Genomic DNA, 17,475 nt, shown 5'->3' on the forward strand with positions numbered 1-17,475 from the left:
CCGGGTCACGTGACCGCGCCTGATCAACCAGCAGGCTGAAGTCCACTTCCGGTGATTGAAGCGCTCCAGGTGTGAACAAAGGTCAAACACGCCCAGCGTCTGCTGCGCGTGCTCGCCCACTTCCTCCCGTCAAGGACTCGGTCCTCAGGAAGCGCTCGAGTTCTTCAGTCACCCGCGCATCAGTCAGGTGGTCAGAGCGGCCAGTGAGCAGCCACTCGGTGGTACAAAAATAGTTTATTAAAAAGAACCGCACACGGCTGAAATGAGGAGAGTCATGTCTTCTTTGACAAACACCCCGCCGGAGAGGCTCAGATCAACATGAACACCACGAGCGTTGGCCTTCAGTTGCGCCCCACACGTCCGACTGAGCGGCTGCAGCCTATTTACAGCAGTTTCCCAGGAGCTCTGGACACAGTGCTCGAGCGACGCGGGTCAACACAAGCAGCCGTCCATTCCTCACGAGCGCGACACAAAGCCGAGGTGCAGGGTCCAAACACACCTCTCACCTTCCAAGGTGCATCAAACAAAAAGGTTCGAAAAAGCACGACGACATTTTCACAGGTGTCTCTTTCGAGTCCTCCATTTCAGGAGGCGGCGTGTTCAAAGTTGCAGTCAGAGCGTAACGACTGTTGCATATGACAAGTCACTGGTTCTCACAGTCATCACTTCCAGACGGTTGGGTGCCTGAGGCGACACGCGAGGCCGCCCGGCACCAGACCACCGACCTGCTGAAAGCTGACTGCAGAGGACAGCTGCTCATCTGTGAATGGACCACCAGCCGGGCCCCTTTCAGGGCCCTGCTCCGCTCCGGAGACACGGACCAGACGTGACCGCCGTGACGCTTCAGCGGAACGAAAGAGTCATGAGACAAATAAATAGTGACTTGAGGCGGAACCGCTCTGATCCTGAAGATTTGACTGCTCTTTCAGATCTAAAATCAAAGCACGAGGAGCTTGTGACTCGCGATAAATAAAACCATTACGTGACTAGAACCAGGCGGAAGGACGGTGAAACCGAGCCGAGTAGATGAGCTGCGCTGAGCTCTTCAGGTCGGGCGTCGGGCTACTTGTCCGCGGGCTGCGAGGCCTCGGCCACACCGGCTTGTGTGTCAGCATCTGCCTTGTCAGGGGTCCGAAACTGGTCCATGCTCTCGAGCTCGGCCAAGCGGTCGTCCTTGTCCCAGCGCGTGGTCCTCTCCCTGCGCTCCGAGCGCTTGGGTCGCTCCCCTTCTCTCCCCTGCTCTCGGCCGTCGCGCTCCCCTCGCCCCCTTTCTCCCCCGTCAGCTCGGCCTCCATCCCTCTCTCCATCCAGACTATTCCGCCTGTCCCTCCAGTCCCTTCTTTCCCGATATCGATCCCGCTCCCAGGCGCCATCATCCTGCCAGCCTCCGAGCCGCTCCCTCCCGTCGGCTCTGTCGCCGCCGACTCCTCCCCTTCCTCCATCACCAAATGGCCGACGGCCACCTCCAAAGCCTCGGTCTCGACCCCGGTCCCGGTCCCAGTCTCTCTCAGGCTCCCCTCTGAAGGCTCTGGCTTCCACCTGGTCGGATCCGTCGGGGACACACGGAGCCGCAGGTCGGATGAACGGAGGGGGACCTGCGGGTGGAGGGAAAGGTTTGGGAGGAGGGCCTTCATGGTGCATGATGGGAGGGTGAGGAGCCCTGAGCATCATCTGAGGGCTGGAGATGGGGGACCCGGGGCCTGGAGGGGGAGGGGGAGGAGGAGGGAAGCGCTGCATATGAGGCTGAGCCGGGCCTGGGGGGCGCTGTAGTGGGATCAGGCCGGGCCGTGCGCCCAGCAGGCCGGTGGGAAGATGCTGGATGTTCCCTGGAGGGCCACCAGGGGGTGCTGCAACTTGCGTGCCTGAGGACAACACAGATGAATGAGCTGCGCTCCACTGAGCAACATCGTGTTCCCCACCCTCCAAAACAACAACAACAACAACAAAGACGTTGGTTTGATTGAATGTGACAAGCATGTGACTGCATGGGATGTCGGTTCAAGCGCCATCTGCAGCTCACATCAGCAGCACCGGCGCAGCGATGTCGGACTCGACGGACTCGTGAGTCACGTCAGAGTCGGAGGCTCCACGGTGTCCAAGGCACCACTGGTGTTGTGGCATAACAAGATGAGCGGCGTCGTCAGGGTTGCAATGACCACTTGTTTCTCAGTACTCTGTATACGCCTCCCCTGTAGTGAAGACTGTCTGGTCTGGAGCTGCCAGAAGCGCTTGTCTTGTCGTGTCGTGATTCAGCCGGGAGGCCGAAGGCGGACATGCGTGTTCGTGACGAAGAGTATCTGGTACAAGGAACGCTCTTGATCCAGCCCCTGCTTCATGTCTTTGTACTTTGGTTTCTTCTGTCCCCGGCTCGACGCACTGAGAAATGTATATGGGTGCTTTCACACCAGGGGTTCTGTCTGGAGACAAGGCTCTTTCATCTCAGAAGTCTGAACACAAGTGAGTCGGGTTTTGGCCGCAGACCTGATCTCCGCTGGAGACCTGCACTTTGTCTCAGGATACTCTCATTCATGGATCATCTCTGACTTCACGGACTAGAACCTTCTCCATCCTCAGTCATCTCTAGCACTGTGTTCGAGGTGTTGCGGGAGCAGCGTGGACCAATGCGTGGCGCTCCCCTCCCCGAGCGTCATTTCCCTGCAGCTCCCGGCTGCTGACCTCAGTGTTCTGGGAGTTGGAGAAGTTGTTTTTCAACGATGTTGTCCGCCCAGACAGCCGTCAGACCCTTCATTGGCCGGTGTTGATCATGAACTGATGACGCCTTCACACGAACAAAGCCTCTTCCGGTATTTGCTGCCCTCGTGTGGGCGAAGTTAGAAGTGAAAACGCGGAGCGAGGCAGAGGTGTCAACGGGGGGCAACTCGGATTCAGGCTCCCGAGGCAGAACAGTGCAGTGAGAAAGCGCCCTTACTACAGTGGATCAGCAGATCAAGTCCAATATCGGCTGCTGAAACATTCCTGCCAACATGAGCGCAGTGGCTCGGCAGCCATGTTCCAGCCAGGGCCCTCAACTGTGCGTACAGCACATGCACGAGGAAACGTGTCACCAATCCTTGGAACCGACCGTGGCTTCCAGACTGTAGAGCGCAGCCACTCAACACACGGAGGACGACAGATGTGGTCGATAGAGAAGCCTCAGGTGCAGTGGTGCTGTCTGCGCTGTGGACAGGTCAGTGGTGCAGCGGCTTAAGAACGCTGGCTGAAGGAAAGGAAATAGCTGCGTCACACGGAGCCTCTGGATCGCTCTCACAATAGACCAGGTGCAGCTCTCCAGCCGGGACCAAGTCCGCGGACAAAACCCGACTGGCTTGTGTTCACGTCTCAGACTTTTGAGTCGAACGCACTTGGTCTTGGTCTTGAGTCTCACATCTTTGCTTCACATTAAAGCCCTCAAAATGCTGCTTCTGGATTGCAGAGCTCCAGGAGATCCACTCTGTGGACGGAGCTGCGGACACGCGGGTGAAAACGGCGCATTTTGAGGGCTTTGAGGGTCAATAAGAAGCCTCTGATTTCATCTGATTTCAGCCTGTAAAAATCCACATATTAGCTGCACTGTTGTGCAAGGGCTCCGACCGCCAGCAAAACGTAGCAGCTTATTGTCCGGAAATGACGGTAGTTCTGTGGCCACGTTGCTGCAGCCCTGCAAAGCTGTGAAGCAGAATCAAAGAGACTATACTGACCCATTGGTCCCATCTGGTGGTTCAAGCGGCTGGGAATCTCAGGGCCGTCTTCCATTTTCCTGTTGGCCAAGCCGACTGCCATCAGCGCGGCATCTTCACCTCCACTCTTAGATGGAGGCGGCAGCCCGAGAGACATGGCACCCAATGGAAGGAAGCCTGAGGGAGGAGCAGGGTTCAGGAAGCTCGCAGAGCAGAGCGGTAGCCGACAGTGCAGGAGGCGTCTCTGTCACCTGGAGGCATCTGCATGGGACTGAAGCCGGGTCTGAGGAAAGGAGGAGGAACGCCCGGCGGGACACCTGGCGGCAGGCCGAGCGGGACCACACCTGGCTGGTAGGAAGGTGGAGGCAGTGGGCCAGGGAAGACGGGAGGCTGCAGATGAGCCACTGCCATCGCAGGTGGCAGCACCTTAGAAGCAGAGAAATCTTTTGCTCTCATCCATCTGTAGCGACATCTGCTGCATGGTGCATCTGTCTGGACCTATTACTACTGGGCCGCACCTGGGCAGGTGGAGCCACCTCCTCCAGCTGCTGCTCCGAGCCTCCGTTATGATTCAGCTGCTCGGGAATCCGGAGACTGCTCTTGGTCGCAGTCCACTCTGAAAGGAGGGAGAGATCCCCATGAGTCGCTCCCTCCCCTCGGCCAGATAAGAGACCCGGTCCGGCTGAGCCCACTACCTGGTGATAAGGTGTCCGCGTCCAACATTGCTCCATCTTTCAGCTCGTCCAACTGCTCTTCCTTCACTTTCATCCAGGGTATGTAGGTGGCGCCAACGTCCACGTCCCAATACTGTTTGAACTCGGGCTTGATGCCTTTATTTAAAGCCCAGGCGATCTGTGAGGAGAGCACAGGCGCAGCTGAGGCAAGGCCGGCGTTCATCACTCTGACGGGACTTCCGCACGCACCTTGATCGCTTTCTGGTTGACCTTGTGTGAGCCTCGGCCCAGCTTCTGCAGAGCTCTGTAGGCATCTTGCCTGTGGACCATGACAATGTAGGCGCAGCCACGAGGAGGAATCATCTGCACGAAGGTGTTGCAGTTTGTCACCCACATATTCAAAATGCATCAACCTTTGTGCTGAAAAATGTCGTTACATTGACGGAGTCGATCTGGCCAAACTCCTCCAGCAACGAAGCAACGTCCTGCTGCTGTGTGCGTTTGTCCAGCTGACCCACCCACAAGGTGGTGCTGCAAACTGCAACGCACACCAGAGTCAAGCAAAGACCAAGCCAACCCTCAGACAAACCCCCGTCACTCACCGCTGAGCGAGTCCTTCCTGGGAGGCGGCAGGCCTTTCTGCCGCCGCTCTCGCTCCTTCTCTCTCTCCCGGCGCTCTTGGGAGCGGGATCGCGGAGAGTGATGCCGTCTGTCCCTGGATCGCGAGCGGGAACGCCGGTGCCTGGGTCGCCGCGTTCGAGAATTGGAGCGTGACCTTCTTCGCTTCGGCGACCTGATGACCACCACCCAATGTTGCGCCGTATCACCAAGACTCTGACTCGGTCTACTCTTACCTGGATCCCGAGTGGGACCTTCCACCGTGGCGACCATCCCGCGCAGGCGCACGCTCCATGTCCTGAGAAAGGTCAGAGGTGAAACCAGCTGCAGCTCCTCAGGAGCCACGCTGGGCCGCAGAGCTCTGTCTACCTGCTGCTGTGGCACCGTGCTCTGCTGGTGGTAGCCTCCAGCGAAGGTGGGCGGGAGGATGGAGGCGGGAGGAGGCGGGCCGAGCGCGGCCTGACCTGCGTGTGGCATCACATGTGGCAGCCCTTGTCCGGGCGGTAAACCGTAGCCTTGAGCCTGACCATTAGGCGCGAATGGAGGCTGCGACTGGAATAAGAAGGCGTCATGAAAACACTGGAACAACAGTCCTTGACGTTCAGACGTTCCCCTGTCTCGTACCTGTTGCAGCAGCTGGTGAGACAGTGGCTTCAAATTCTCCATGTGCCGTGTGAATACTGGCTGGGGCTGAGGCGCGCTGCAACATTAGGAAACACACACAAATGAAGCCCGACTCCCTCAACAATGCGCAATAAAGCATTTTCCTACAAGGCTGACTGGGATGGGACGTCTTCCTTCTTTGCCTCCTCCCCAGCGTCGGGCTCATCATCATAGTCAAAGCGGTCTAGCAGTATCTTCAGGGAGCGGAAGAAACAATGTTGTCACCACACAAACTCAAAGCCAGCGAAATAACCGCCAAGTTACCTTATCAAAGGCCGACTTCTGCTGGGAGGGCTGCACCGTGGACGGGGGGGGGAACTGCTGCTGCACTTGCACTGGAAAGGTCTGAACTGGAGGCTGGGGAGTGCTTTCAGGCTTCGACGGCTGCTGATGAATGTGTTGCAGCATCTGTTGAAGCTGATGAAGTCGGCGTTACACCCGTGTGTACAGAGGCTTGCTCCACCCGGCGTGGACAGTGCGGGGTGATCAACAAGCCTACCTGCTGACCCTGCGTGGACTGGAAGAGCTGAGCGACTGCAGCGAAGGCTTCCGAATGCTGCAGCTGCGGAGCAGCAGTCATGGTGGGGTTGACATCCAGCGATGAAATGGGCTCCTGGGCAGGAGAGGGGACTGCGCAGAAAACACAGGCTGTAAATGGACTCCAGTCACGCTGCACGGTGGGCTGTGGTCACAGTGGAAGAGGCCCGGGCAACTCGGTCGACGACGCCTGGAGCAGGCAGGGCGGACGCAGAGCGCTGGCTCGAAGGAGCCATGCAAGAAAAGCCCCGGGAGTCTCTCTGCAGTTACCTGGATCATCAGCGTCGAGAAAGGAAGCTGCAGCGCTGCCAGAGCCAGCGGCCATGTCTAACAGCGGCTGGATGATGTCGCTCTGAAAGACGCCGTTCTTCTGCCACAGATTCAGGACTCGCACTAGTTTGCTCTGGGATGGAGTAGGAACACAATGATCAAGGCCTCGTGAGTCAGTTTCAACAAAAGACGCCGGTGCTCACCCTATCTTCCACCGGGCAAAGGCACAGGTTTTCAAACGTTCCCAGGATGTTTTTGGTGAACCTTGGACCAAACACATCCTTGTCTGCTCCAAACTGGTGCCTGGACTGTCGCACGATGGAGTCCACCACATACAGGCCGGCCACCTTGAACTCAGGCTTACACTTCAGACAAAAAGCAGAACACGTCCTTTCATTGTCTGTCAGCGCACGGCGTTCAGCCGGCCAACTTCAGCCTACCTTTTTGATGAACTTCTCCACAATCTGGACAACGTGCTTGTAGAGCTGAGAGTCAAGCAGAAGAGAAGCTCTCTTATTGCCTTGGCACGAGTGAGCAGCCGCATCATGCGCCGGAATAAATGTCTCACCTTCATAGCTTTGATGGCAGACTTGGTGATGGAGATCATCTTTGCCCGAGATATCGGGGGCTTCGTGTCCATCAAGGAGAACAACTGTTGACAAAATAAACAGGTAAAGGCAATAAACACTTGCTCTGAGGTCTTCACATCACAACAACAGCCTTCAACATATTTGGTGCCTCACATACATCATTGGTCACAGAAAACAAATGATCGCGGCCCCCCAACAGCTTCAGAACAGATGGGAAAATGAGAGTTTTGCAGTGTTGTACAGGTCATTATCTGTAATAGGTTTTGGGTCTTTTCCTACGTCTTCACTTAAAAATCCCCCAAGATTGGATGACTTCTCCAGAGGTGAGGACTTAGATCAGGCCACAGCCCTGTGGCACAGAGGGTTGGCGGTTCAAATCCACCTCGAAGCTCACTTTTGTTTCACGTGAATCTGTGTCTGTAAGTGAGTGTGTGCATGGGCTAGGGATCGGCGATGATTTATCGTACACCATATACCGCCAAACACAGTCTCCACGGTGAGAGTTCTGCATCTCACCATACACTCCATAAACCCGCGGCTCACTGGCTGCATTGGACCTGCACACGTGAACATGAGGAGAGGGTGACGGCGCCGCGCTCTCCAGCTCCGCGGCTTGTGACAGTTGTGGAGAGTGTGGTGGACTTTGCTTCACCATGGTAGTTTGAACCTCTGATCATGACACTGGTGGACTCTGACTCTCTGGATCCCTGTTTCTTTGATGAGATGGAGTGGTCCTCACAGGTTCTCTGAGGTGCTCCTCTGCCTTGGTTCACATCAACACATGCAGCTCTCCCGCTGCCAAGGTGACAACACTTGGATATAGGCGTCCTCTTCCGCGTCCCCATGAGGCTTCACTGATGGAGGACACACTCTCACAGGCAGCACTAATGCTAGGAGCCGCCATCAGTCAGGGACCATCAACAAATTCTAAAAAGTAGTTTCACCCAATTTTACCCCTAAATAAAACGACTGGGTTCTACCAGAGATGTGAAACACTGAATTCCTCATCACTACACTTGGTTAACTATTATATTCAGACATAAACAAACAATGATTCTGGAGACAAACTCCAGTTTCAAGGGAGACTGCAGTGTGTACAACACATGGATTCATCGTGAAAATTATCGTTCGTATTGCTGAAATTACCACATTTATCGTGATAACTTTTTTTTGTCCATGTCGCCCAAGCTTAGCATGGGCCGTGCGTCAACGATCAGCCCAGCCAGCTGGGTCAGGCTCCAGCAGCAGAGAGACAATGAACCAATGAGTAAAAGGACAAAACGCCTTGGCTGCCATTCGCGGCCTCTCCTGCCCTGAACCACTCTGGCTGCCCACAGAAGGGCAGCAGAGACCAGTGGCTCTGCGAGGCCACACTCCATGTCTGTGGTGGACATCACATTCTGGTGCTGCAGCAGAGACAGTGGTGGCCAGGCACCATGCAGCTGAAACTGCAGCATCGCGTCCTCCCACGACACCAGTATCAGTACCTGGAGACGGCACGGGTGTTGACTTCACCAACAACTCGTACACAGTTTGTGCACGACTCGGCGTGCCAGAGCTCATGTTTACAGGTCTGGATGGGACTGGAGGGAAGTGGACGCAGCCTTCTGTGCGGACCTCGGGCCGGCTGGACCCTCAACCAGCTGCACAGCTGGACTCCACCACCACGCAACGGTGGTCGCGCAGCCACCAGCAACGCACTTGTGGTTCGGCTCGACTAACAGCGAAGCATGAGCGAGGCAGAGAGCAGGCCCGGCGGTGTGCCGCTCGGCTGACTCCAGGACCAGCAGCCCCGCACCTCGCTGCTTCTGGCTGCTCCGCTCCTTACCTCGTGGTTGAAGGCGTTGACGGCCTCCATCGTCGCTCACCGACAACCGCCTTTGTCTTGTTCACACGCTTCCCGCGCTTCTCTGTTTACACCCGAAGAGCTTGGCTCAACATGTCCGCTGCTTCGAGCTAACGGCTGTTAGCTTAGCATTGCTAGCCAGCAGGTCGGCGGCTACTGCAAAGCATGATGGGAATTCTTTCTTGTAGTGCCACCGTTCAACCAGTAGAGGTCGACACGCGTCGCGACTTGGTTATTTATCTGTTAGGACAAAGACATCCATATGATGACGTCCAGGATGTGACCGTGGATACGCCTCTGAAGAACGTCGCTCACAAAAACTGGCAGCGATAGAATCAAAATACTCGTGCCGCTGATGATATAATGAGAATTGACTCGAGCAAGCGCAGCGAATCTTTCTTTTGATGGTCCAGTCCCAAAAGCGAGTTCATATTCCTGAGCCATACACTGAGCACGACATGCACTTGTGATGCGTGTGAGGCACGAAGCGCGCGTCACCACAGGACTTCGTGACTGAGCGTCAAGGCGTGAAAATCTAATGACATGTTGGAACACAAACACGATTGTTACAAGCGGTTCCTTGTAAATTCCGGTGTTTGGTTTCAACAAAACGTTGGCATTCCTCTGTATGTTCGCAGCTTTTTCAAAACCAAGAATGTTGTGGTTATTTATGAACGAACATTATTATTATTATTACTGCTTCAGGTGGATTTTCTAGGCCACGTCAATACTGTACAGTCCAAATATGTTTCCATACAGGTTTGCAACATACTATAAAACACGCTTTATTTGAAAATATGGGCCACGGCTCCGAGTTGCAGTTCAACAAACATCCTCTAGATGGCAGCATCACTCGGTTCCGGCTCCACGGACACAGGTGTGTTGGCTCTCGCTGTCCAGGAATTCACTAGAGGAGACCCGACAAAGCATCCGAGGCTGAGCGTCAAACCCAGGTTCGAGGAGCGACCTGTAATGAGGGCAGGCCCGCCGATACCTCCCCAGGTGTGGTGTCATTCTCCCGACTGTCCGGACGCAGTATCTGGATGGGAAGAGCCCGAGCGCTCCTCCCTGAAGGTGCCCTGGTTTCACGGCCGTGTTAACTGGGTCAGGGACACCTCAGTCTGTGTCCGCATCATCGCCGTGTCTGCGTGAAGACAATAGCGTGTCTTGACAGGCGCCAGGTCTCATCTGCCTGGTGTTGCCCTCCTCAGGTGTGAGTCGGCCCGCTGACTCAAGGCACACACCTCCACGCGCGTGTTTGGCGTTCCGTCGCGGTCACTCATCACTCTGGAATGACACTCAACGTATCCATTTATGAGGAACTGATATGTTCGGCCTACATGTGGAACTGGCGGCATCCTCACGTCCCCTTTGTTCACAGGGCTGCGGGTCAGCAGGAGAGCCATGCCGATCGTGGCTCCGCCCACCTCGACCGATTGGTCCAAACACCCCCCCCCCCCCGAGTGTTCGAGTGTTTGTTTTCTCAACCCACCCACCCAGATGAGCCGGGAAAGTCGCTTCAAACTGAGACACACGCCGCCGCCGCCGCTCAGACCCGTCGCCGCGCGGCAGACGCACGCATCGCTCCTGCTCGAGGTGTCGGCTCGTGCGCTTTGACTTCTCAGCTGACGGAGTGAGCCGATAGCGCGCGCGCGCGCCGGGAGAACAGGTGGCACCAGAGGAGAGTTTGGTTAAAAGGGTGGAGGCGCGCGGCTCTCACGCAACAGTCGCGCGATGCCTGTGGCGGACAGCGACATGGTGGTGGACAGCAGGCACGAGGGCAGGGCGGCCAGCGGCTCCGGGGATGAGGGGCTCCTGCCTGCGTCCCTCAGCAGCCCCGCCGCCGACATCCTCAAGAACTTCTACCACACCAAGAGGGTGGGCAACTACCTGATCGGGAGGAAGCTCGGGGAGGGCTCCTTCGCCAAAGTTCGAGAGGGTCTCCACGCCATGACTGGCGAGAAGGTAGGCTTCGGCTGCTTTCTGAAGTTGGACAGCCGCACTGCTGAGACGTGGCGCCTCACATATGAAGCCATTTCTAGGATCAAACCATTTGAAACCTCGCCGGCGAGTCACAGCTGGATGAGGCGCAGGGGGCGATGACCTCACACCTGACGCTTTTCTTCTGCTTGTTTGCTCTTTTGCGCACACTTTGGCTCGTTAGTGCGCGCCTAGCTCCGTCACACAGCGAGCTATTCTGACGGCGTCTATTTAAAACACGCGGGGCGCTCAGCACATGCCGTGATGGGGTTTTACGTTTCCGCGTCAGCTGCCACCTGCTGCCGGCCGACAGGCAGGCTCGCTATTGACGCGCCGCGCGTGGCCCGCCTTCATCTCTGCGGCCGCTCTGGAGGACGCGCTCGGCTTTGTTGACCCTTGGCTGTGTTGTCAATGAGCCGCAGCGTCTCGGGCCATATTCACCTTCGGTGCGCGCGCGCCGCTTTGTCTCCTGCTGCCGGTGACCTCACCGCTGCGCGCGCGCTTCGATCGACGAGCGTCAGCCTCGTTGTGCTCCAGCCAGGTCTTTCACGTGGACCACCATCGGCCTCTGGCTTTGTCTGTGCGCCCCATGTGTTTGGTGCAGACAAGAGGCCTTTCCGCTGTAACTGCGGCTCTTCTCCTGCGGGACAGGTGTGAGACACGGGAGCCGCTTGTTGCTGTGCGGAGGCTCAGCTCCTCCACTGTCTTTGTTGGATGATGCAAACATGAGCAACCCACTACCCAACACATCCATCTCTCTCTCTCTCTCTCTCTCCTTCATTCAAGGGGGGGCGGGGGGAGGGAGGGGAGAGCGAGCGCGCAGGGTGAGGTGAAAGGAAGCAGCCCTTGAAAGTGGGGGAGACGGCAGAGATGATCCAGGGTTAGCAGGTCATATCATTCTGTTTTCCACGTCTGTAACCCACTTTGCCCCGCCCCCCCCTCCCTCCTGTCTGAGGGAATGACAAACAACCCAGAAGCCCCCCGGCCAGCCCCCCCTCCTCCCCCGCTATATGAAGCGTTCTACTGTAAGTACAGTGACCCCTCCCCCTGATGTGAACCCCTCTTTGTATGACAACAACAACTGCAGCAGCAGCAGCAGCAGCAGGGTGTGAGAGCCAGGATGAAGGGGCAGTGAAGGACACAGGGAGGAGAACATTACCACTCCGGCCTGCTCCATTCCATTAATGGATGAGATGCGGAGCGTCTCCGCTCGGGTCCCTTCATGTCTGTGGCTTCTCCTTGGAATGATTTGCTGCTGGTGGGGCCGCTGCTCTTGAACCCAGTCTAGACAGTCGACAAGGAGACTGTGGCCAAAGACAAAGTGGATTTGATGGCTCTGCTGTTGGAATACCATTAGAGAAGGACACAAGGACGGAGAGGCTGCTGCGGGTTTTCAGTCATTACACGGCGTAGCATTCTCCAACAGACAAGGAGCCGAACCGACCTGCTGAGACCGCTGGGAGAATCGGTCGTCCCAGAGAACGCTGAGGATCTGTGTGACAGACACTCGTGTAAAGATCATGAACGTGTGACGACATCGTTTTCAAATAGGCGCGACATGTTTGTTTCTCTCTACGATTCAGAATAGGAAGCCAGTGCGGCGCAGTTGGAATGTCACTCATGCGTTTTGTTGACTTAAGACTTAAAGCAGAACACCGTGGATCAAGCTAATGCCACAAGTGTTTGGAGAACAGCTCGAGAACATCTTGAGTTGAGCGAGTGCTCATGTGTGGCTCTTCCTCACACGCCAGCTCCAACTCAAGCAAATGGCAAGGAGAGCCATTTGGCCTCGCCGCTTCCTCCGCGGGTCGGATAACGTTTGCTTTCTGGCCTGGTTTATGACGCGAACGCACACTCCAGCCGCCCCACAGTGGCGGCAGCTGCAGGACGGAGAGTCCAGAGGGGGCGATGTCACCTGTTCCCCACACATTCCATTGCAGGCGTTACATGTGTGGCTCCTCCCTCCAGGTGGCAGTCAAGGTGATTGACAAGCGGAAGGCCAAGAAGGACTCGTACGTGACCAAGAACCTGAGGAGAGAAGGCCACATCCAACAGATGATCCGTCACCCCAACATCACGCAGCTCCTGGACATCCTAGAGACGGAGAACAGCTACTACCTGGTGATGGAGCTGTGTCCCGGCGGGAACCTCATGAACCGCATCTATGACAAGAAGCGCCTGGAAGAGAGGGAGACGCAGAAGTACATCCGACAGCTGGTGCTGGCGGTGGAGCATCTGCACAGAGCTGGAGTGGTGCACAGGTGAGAGCCGGGTCCAGACCTGTGGCACCCACACTGGGCTGTCGTGGGGGCTGAGGCGGCCGCCGTAGAGACCACCTGGCGATGACGTCGTAGTGATGCGGCGGCTTTTCCCCTCTATGTTGCAGAGATCTGAAGATTGAGAACCTTCTGCTGGATGAGCAGGACAACATCAAGCTCATTGGTAAGAGGAGAGTTCTTCAGCTGGAAGTGGGGCCTTCCCAGCTCTGGCTCCAGGGCTGAGCTCCCCGTGGTTGCCTGAAACGACACTCACCCTGGCGCCTTCTGTCCTGCAGACTTTGGTCTCAGCAACTGCGCCGGCATCTTGGGATACTCGGACCCGTTCAGCACCCAGTGTGGCAGTCCGGCGTACGCTGCGCCGGAGCTCCTCTCCAGGAAGAAGTACGGGCCCAAAGTGGACGTTTGGTCCATGTAAGTGAAGACGGCAGCAGCACGGCTCTTGTGTGTGTGTTGGGAGTGGGCTGACGGGTTTTTCTCTCCAGAGGAGTGAACATGTACGCAATGTTGACCGGCACGCTGCCGTTCACCGTGGAGCCCTTCAGCCTGCGGGCCCTGCACCAGAAGATGGTGGATAAGGAGATGAACCCTCTGCCTCCCTCGCTGTCGACAGGTGGGCTCACGGCAACAGTAAAGGCCGCTCGCAAAAGTGACGGATCGCTGCAAAACCAGTTCTGAGCCCTGCAGTGAACAGCAACAGCAGCCGGTCGTAACTCAGTTGGGTGCTTTTGCTTCGGCTATTTGGAGTGAGTCCCAAAGACAAGGTGGCGTCACACAGAAGTCCGATCAGACGTTTGTGTGACGGCAGCGTTGGAGAGCAAGTCGGACGGACTCAGACGAGTCTCAGCAGACTGAGGGCAGCATGTGACAGAACGTGGCGCTTGGATGACATCAGATGTCCTCGGTGAATAACAATAATAACAAGAGCTTTTCCTCTGAATCTCAGCTGCCATCTGCCTTCTGAAGAAACTCCTGGAGCCAGATCCGAACAAGCGGCCCAACATTCATCAGGTGATGGCAGATTCTTGGCTGCAGCTGGCCAATAAAAACACCGGCGCACCTTACCTCAACAGGTACGGCCACCACCCCACCCCACCCCACCCCACACCACAGGCGGTCTGTCGTTGGTTCTGATGGCTTTCTTTCCTTGCCCTCCAACAAAGGATCCACATTGAGGAGATAAACCACACCGTCCTGTTGCACATGACCGAGAAGATGGGCTACAAGCACAGCGAGGTGCTGAGCGCGGTGCTGACCAACCGGGCCTGTCACACCTTGGCCGTCTATTTCCTCCTCAACAAGAAAATGAAGAGGCTGTCGAAGGAGTACAGAGTGAGTTCACATCTCCACTCTCACTGAGAGCTCAGCAGTGACGGTCAGACACGCGAGGCCTGGAGGGAGGGAGGGAGGGAGGGAGCAGAAAGAGCGGCAGTCTCCAATCCTCCGAACAGCAGCAAACATCAGCTCCTGCCTCCTCAGTTGGACAGGTCAACCTTTCAGCGCTTCACCTGGAAGCCATCCAAGCCTCAGTCCCGCTCAGAGTTGATGGGATTACACGCCAGATCTGTGTTCCTGACACGTGCTCCTCAAGTCTAACCACCGCAGACGGTGGACCAAGCGCTTGGTGGCTCTGACCTCAAACGCGCTCTGGCTTTTGCAACCCTCATGACGCTGACACCTCCACCTCTTCCCACCAGGAGATGCAGTTCCAGGAGAAGAAGAAAGGAGACAAGCAGAAAAACGAATACTTCCAGACACAGTGGAGGAAGCACGTGGACAAGCTGACCATCCCACCCAAGCAGACGCCCGTCTACCTGGCGGTCAGCAAAGGCCCCAGCAAGGAGAAGAAGCACAGGACAGGTGAGACTCAGTCCCTCTGAGCTTTAGCAGGACATATCTGCAGACTAGTAATTCCTCTTGTTTTCTGTACGTTTATTTACGCAGGGTAGGTTGAGCGAGCATGTATGTTCTTGTAGAGCAACACACATCCCTCCCTCCATCCATCCATCCATCCTTCCTTGTCTGTACCACCTGTCCTGTGTGTTCGTCCATCCATCTGTTCATCCGTCCTTCTACGACCAAGACAGTCAAACAAATCAGGAGGAGAGGTGTTCCACACGGAGCTGCAGGACGCCTGTCCGCACGCGTTGCAAAGCTCACACACGACATTGCACGGACAGTTCATCTCGTGACAGGCTCAGCTCTGTCTGGGAAGAGAATGAACTTGGCCCGCGGACATTTCTGGCTCACATTTGGGCTTGTGGTTTATTTTAACCTCCAGTTATGAGCGGCGCTAAGAAGTAGAGAGCAGCAAATAGAAACAGTCACTGGAGAGCGCAAGCCCTTTCTGGGTCCCAGATCCCTCCCAAAATTCATTCACCTGCTCCTTGTGCCCCTTCCAAGTGACCTTAAACTCAGTCAGACCAATCAAGCGCCTCCACCTCCTCGTGACGCACCAGCGCCTGGCTCTAATGTCGGGTTGCATGTTTGCATGCGGTTTCTAGAGCGCTTATGTAACAAGGAGGAAAAGCCAACGGCTCTTTGTGATGGTGGAGATAAACTGGTTTTCACATTCCGGCTTGACACATCTCCGTGTGATGTCAGCGCACGGGGCACAGTGAGGATGCCGTCTTGACGCCTGTCTTGTCTTTGTCAGGCCTGTTGCGTGCCATAACCGGTGGCCATCGTAACTCGCCGCTGGCGCCGCCCGGCACCGTGGCCTCCTCCTCCATGGAATACCTGGAGATCCAGCCGCTCTTCTCCAACACTCCCCAGCAGAGGAGGCGCTTGGCCACGCTCCCACAGATGAACTCCAGCCCGGAACACAACATTCCCGCGCCGCCCGCCCCCTCGCCCATCGGCATGCACTCCTTCGGCTCGCTGTCCAAAGCCGAGCAGATGGACGACACCCCCGCCTCGCCGTGGTACAAGCTGACCAACGGCACCTTGTCCCCCCCTCGCCACGTCTCTGCCTTCCAGCCGGACTCCTCCTACCTGAAGAAGGCCACCATCCCCAGCCCCCCGGTCCTCATCCTCAACCCGCAGCCAAAGAAGAGCACTTCGTCGGACTGGTGCGGTTCCGACACCAGCGGCAGCCCGCCCAGTACCATGGGCAGCCCTCCAGGCACGTCGGCATTCAGCCCCCCCAAATCGGCCTTCAGCGCTCTGAACCCCTGCTCCGCCTTCAGCCCGCCCTCCCACAGCAGCGGCAGCAGCGACCCCGAGAGCCCCACGCAGCGCAGCAAGTTCCCCTCCATGGGGATGGGACAGGTCCTGAAGAAGAAGGTGCAGCTGCAGCCCTTCAGCTTCCGGCCCGAGCAGGTGGTGGAGGAGGTGGTGTCGCCGCCGCCCTACCCCATGCAAACCCTGCTGTGTGCTTCAGGGGCGCTCAAGACACTGTGCTGAGAGAGACAGGTTCTGAGTCCCTTTACTGCGACCGAGCCGCCTGCTGTTCAGGACTTGACACTGTACAATAGAGAGAGAGCTGGGAAAGGCGGCCACGCCAGACTGACCCGCCCCAGCTCCATCGCCGGCCCTGGCTCCGTCTGTAAATGTCACGCCGCGGGACGAACCTCACTGCACTAACCTGGAAGAGCCAAACCTGTGGAGACCGATTCTCTCTACCTCACCGCGTTCTTCACCACTCAACCGTGGGAGCAACGGGTGAATCTCGGCCGACCCCACCGATGACTTCGGCTGAGCTGGCAGCACGAAGGTGCCTCGTTCCACTCCGTTTTACCAAGACGAGGAATGGAAAAATGGAAAAGCCTTACCAAACGGAAAGACCTCGCCGCATCACCTGCCGTCCTCTTGTCTTAACGCTGTGCTTTAGTCTCCAGTCTTTACCGTAATGAGCGGTGTCTTGCCAAGGACCGGTCCAGTGAAAGCTGTAAATATCACCTCTTCTCTTCCAAGAAGCCTCTTCGATGTTGGTACGCGATGGACTTCCAGTGGCGACGCGGGGCTCGTCTCTTCGTCTAAGTTGCATGCCACGCCGCGCCGGCTGCTTTTGAAATGCCGTCTTTGTACCTTTGTTGAGATTGTGAGTGAGCCGGCCGCGGCTCCTTTTGTACGGTTTTTTTTCATGGACGGTCTTGTTTGATTGTCAAGAGATTTTTATTGCTGTATAAAGAAGGTGACATATTTATACCTTGCGTCTGTCTGTTTCCCTCGCACATCCCACCTCACTTTTCATGCAAACACTCCCACCACAAACAACAGCGGTGCGGCCAGTGTCGCAACCCCAACACTGCAGACGCTAAGCTGCTCAGCTCCTGCGGCCCCCCATCATAAACCTCTTTGGTGACACTGGCCCGAGCAGACAAAGACGGGGATCAAACAGGG

General features: G+C 56.6%; 2 protein-coding genes across 3 annotated transcripts; one reads left to right on the forward strand and one right to left on the reverse strand.

Moving 5' to 3' along the window:
* Nucleotides 1-13: 13 nt before the first annotated feature.
* Nucleotides 14-9,205, reverse strand: scaf4a (SR-related CTD-associated factor 4a). 2 transcript variants are annotated; one of them, XM_053846874.1, is made up of 19 exons: nt 8,858-9,205; nt 7,008-7,091; nt 6,880-6,924; nt 6,643-6,804; nt 6,440-6,572; nt 6,132-6,262; nt 5,897-6,049; nt 5,741-5,826; nt 5,594-5,669; nt 5,339-5,521; nt 5,206-5,267; nt 4,954-5,144; nt 4,789-4,889; nt 4,601-4,714; nt 4,373-4,529; nt 4,196-4,293; nt 3,929-4,103; nt 3,699-3,854; nt 14-1,862 (listed from the first exon to the last, which is right to left on the reverse strand). In XM_053846874.1, the coding sequence occupies exons 1-19, from the start codon at nt 8,885-8,887 to the stop codon at nt 1,063-1,065; spliced, it is 2,937 nt and encodes a 978-aa protein (XP_053702849.1). In that variant the 5' UTR covers nt 8,888-9,205; the 3' UTR covers nt 14-1,062. The 2 variants fall into 2 exon arrangements, with proteins under 2 accessions (XP_053702849.1, XP_053702850.1); XM_053846875.1 differs by lacking the exon at nt 14-1,862 and adding an exon at nt 1,901-3,217.
* A 1,189-nt stretch (nt 9,206-10,394) lies between these two features.
* Nucleotides 10,395-17,272, forward strand: hunk (hormonally up-regulated Neu-associated kinase). The gene is made up of 9 exons (XM_053846876.1): nt 10,395-10,840; nt 12,824-13,116; nt 13,242-13,297; nt 13,410-13,545; nt 13,617-13,744; nt 14,078-14,204; nt 14,295-14,463; nt 14,829-14,991; nt 15,788-17,272. Exons 1-9 carry the CDS (start codon nt 10,610-10,612, stop codon nt 16,534-16,536), a joined length of 2,052 nt encoding a protein of 683 aa, XP_053702851.1. The 5' UTR covers nt 10,395-10,609; the 3' UTR covers nt 16,537-17,272.
* Nucleotides 17,273-17,475: the final 203 nt, after the last annotated feature.

Source organism: Synchiropus splendidus, chromosome 17, assembly GCF_027744825.2.
Source record: "Synchiropus splendidus isolate RoL2022-P1 chromosome 17, RoL_Sspl_1.0, whole genome shotgun sequence".
NCBI lineage: Eukaryota > Metazoa > Chordata > Actinopteri > Syngnathiformes > Callionymidae > Synchiropus > Synchiropus splendidus.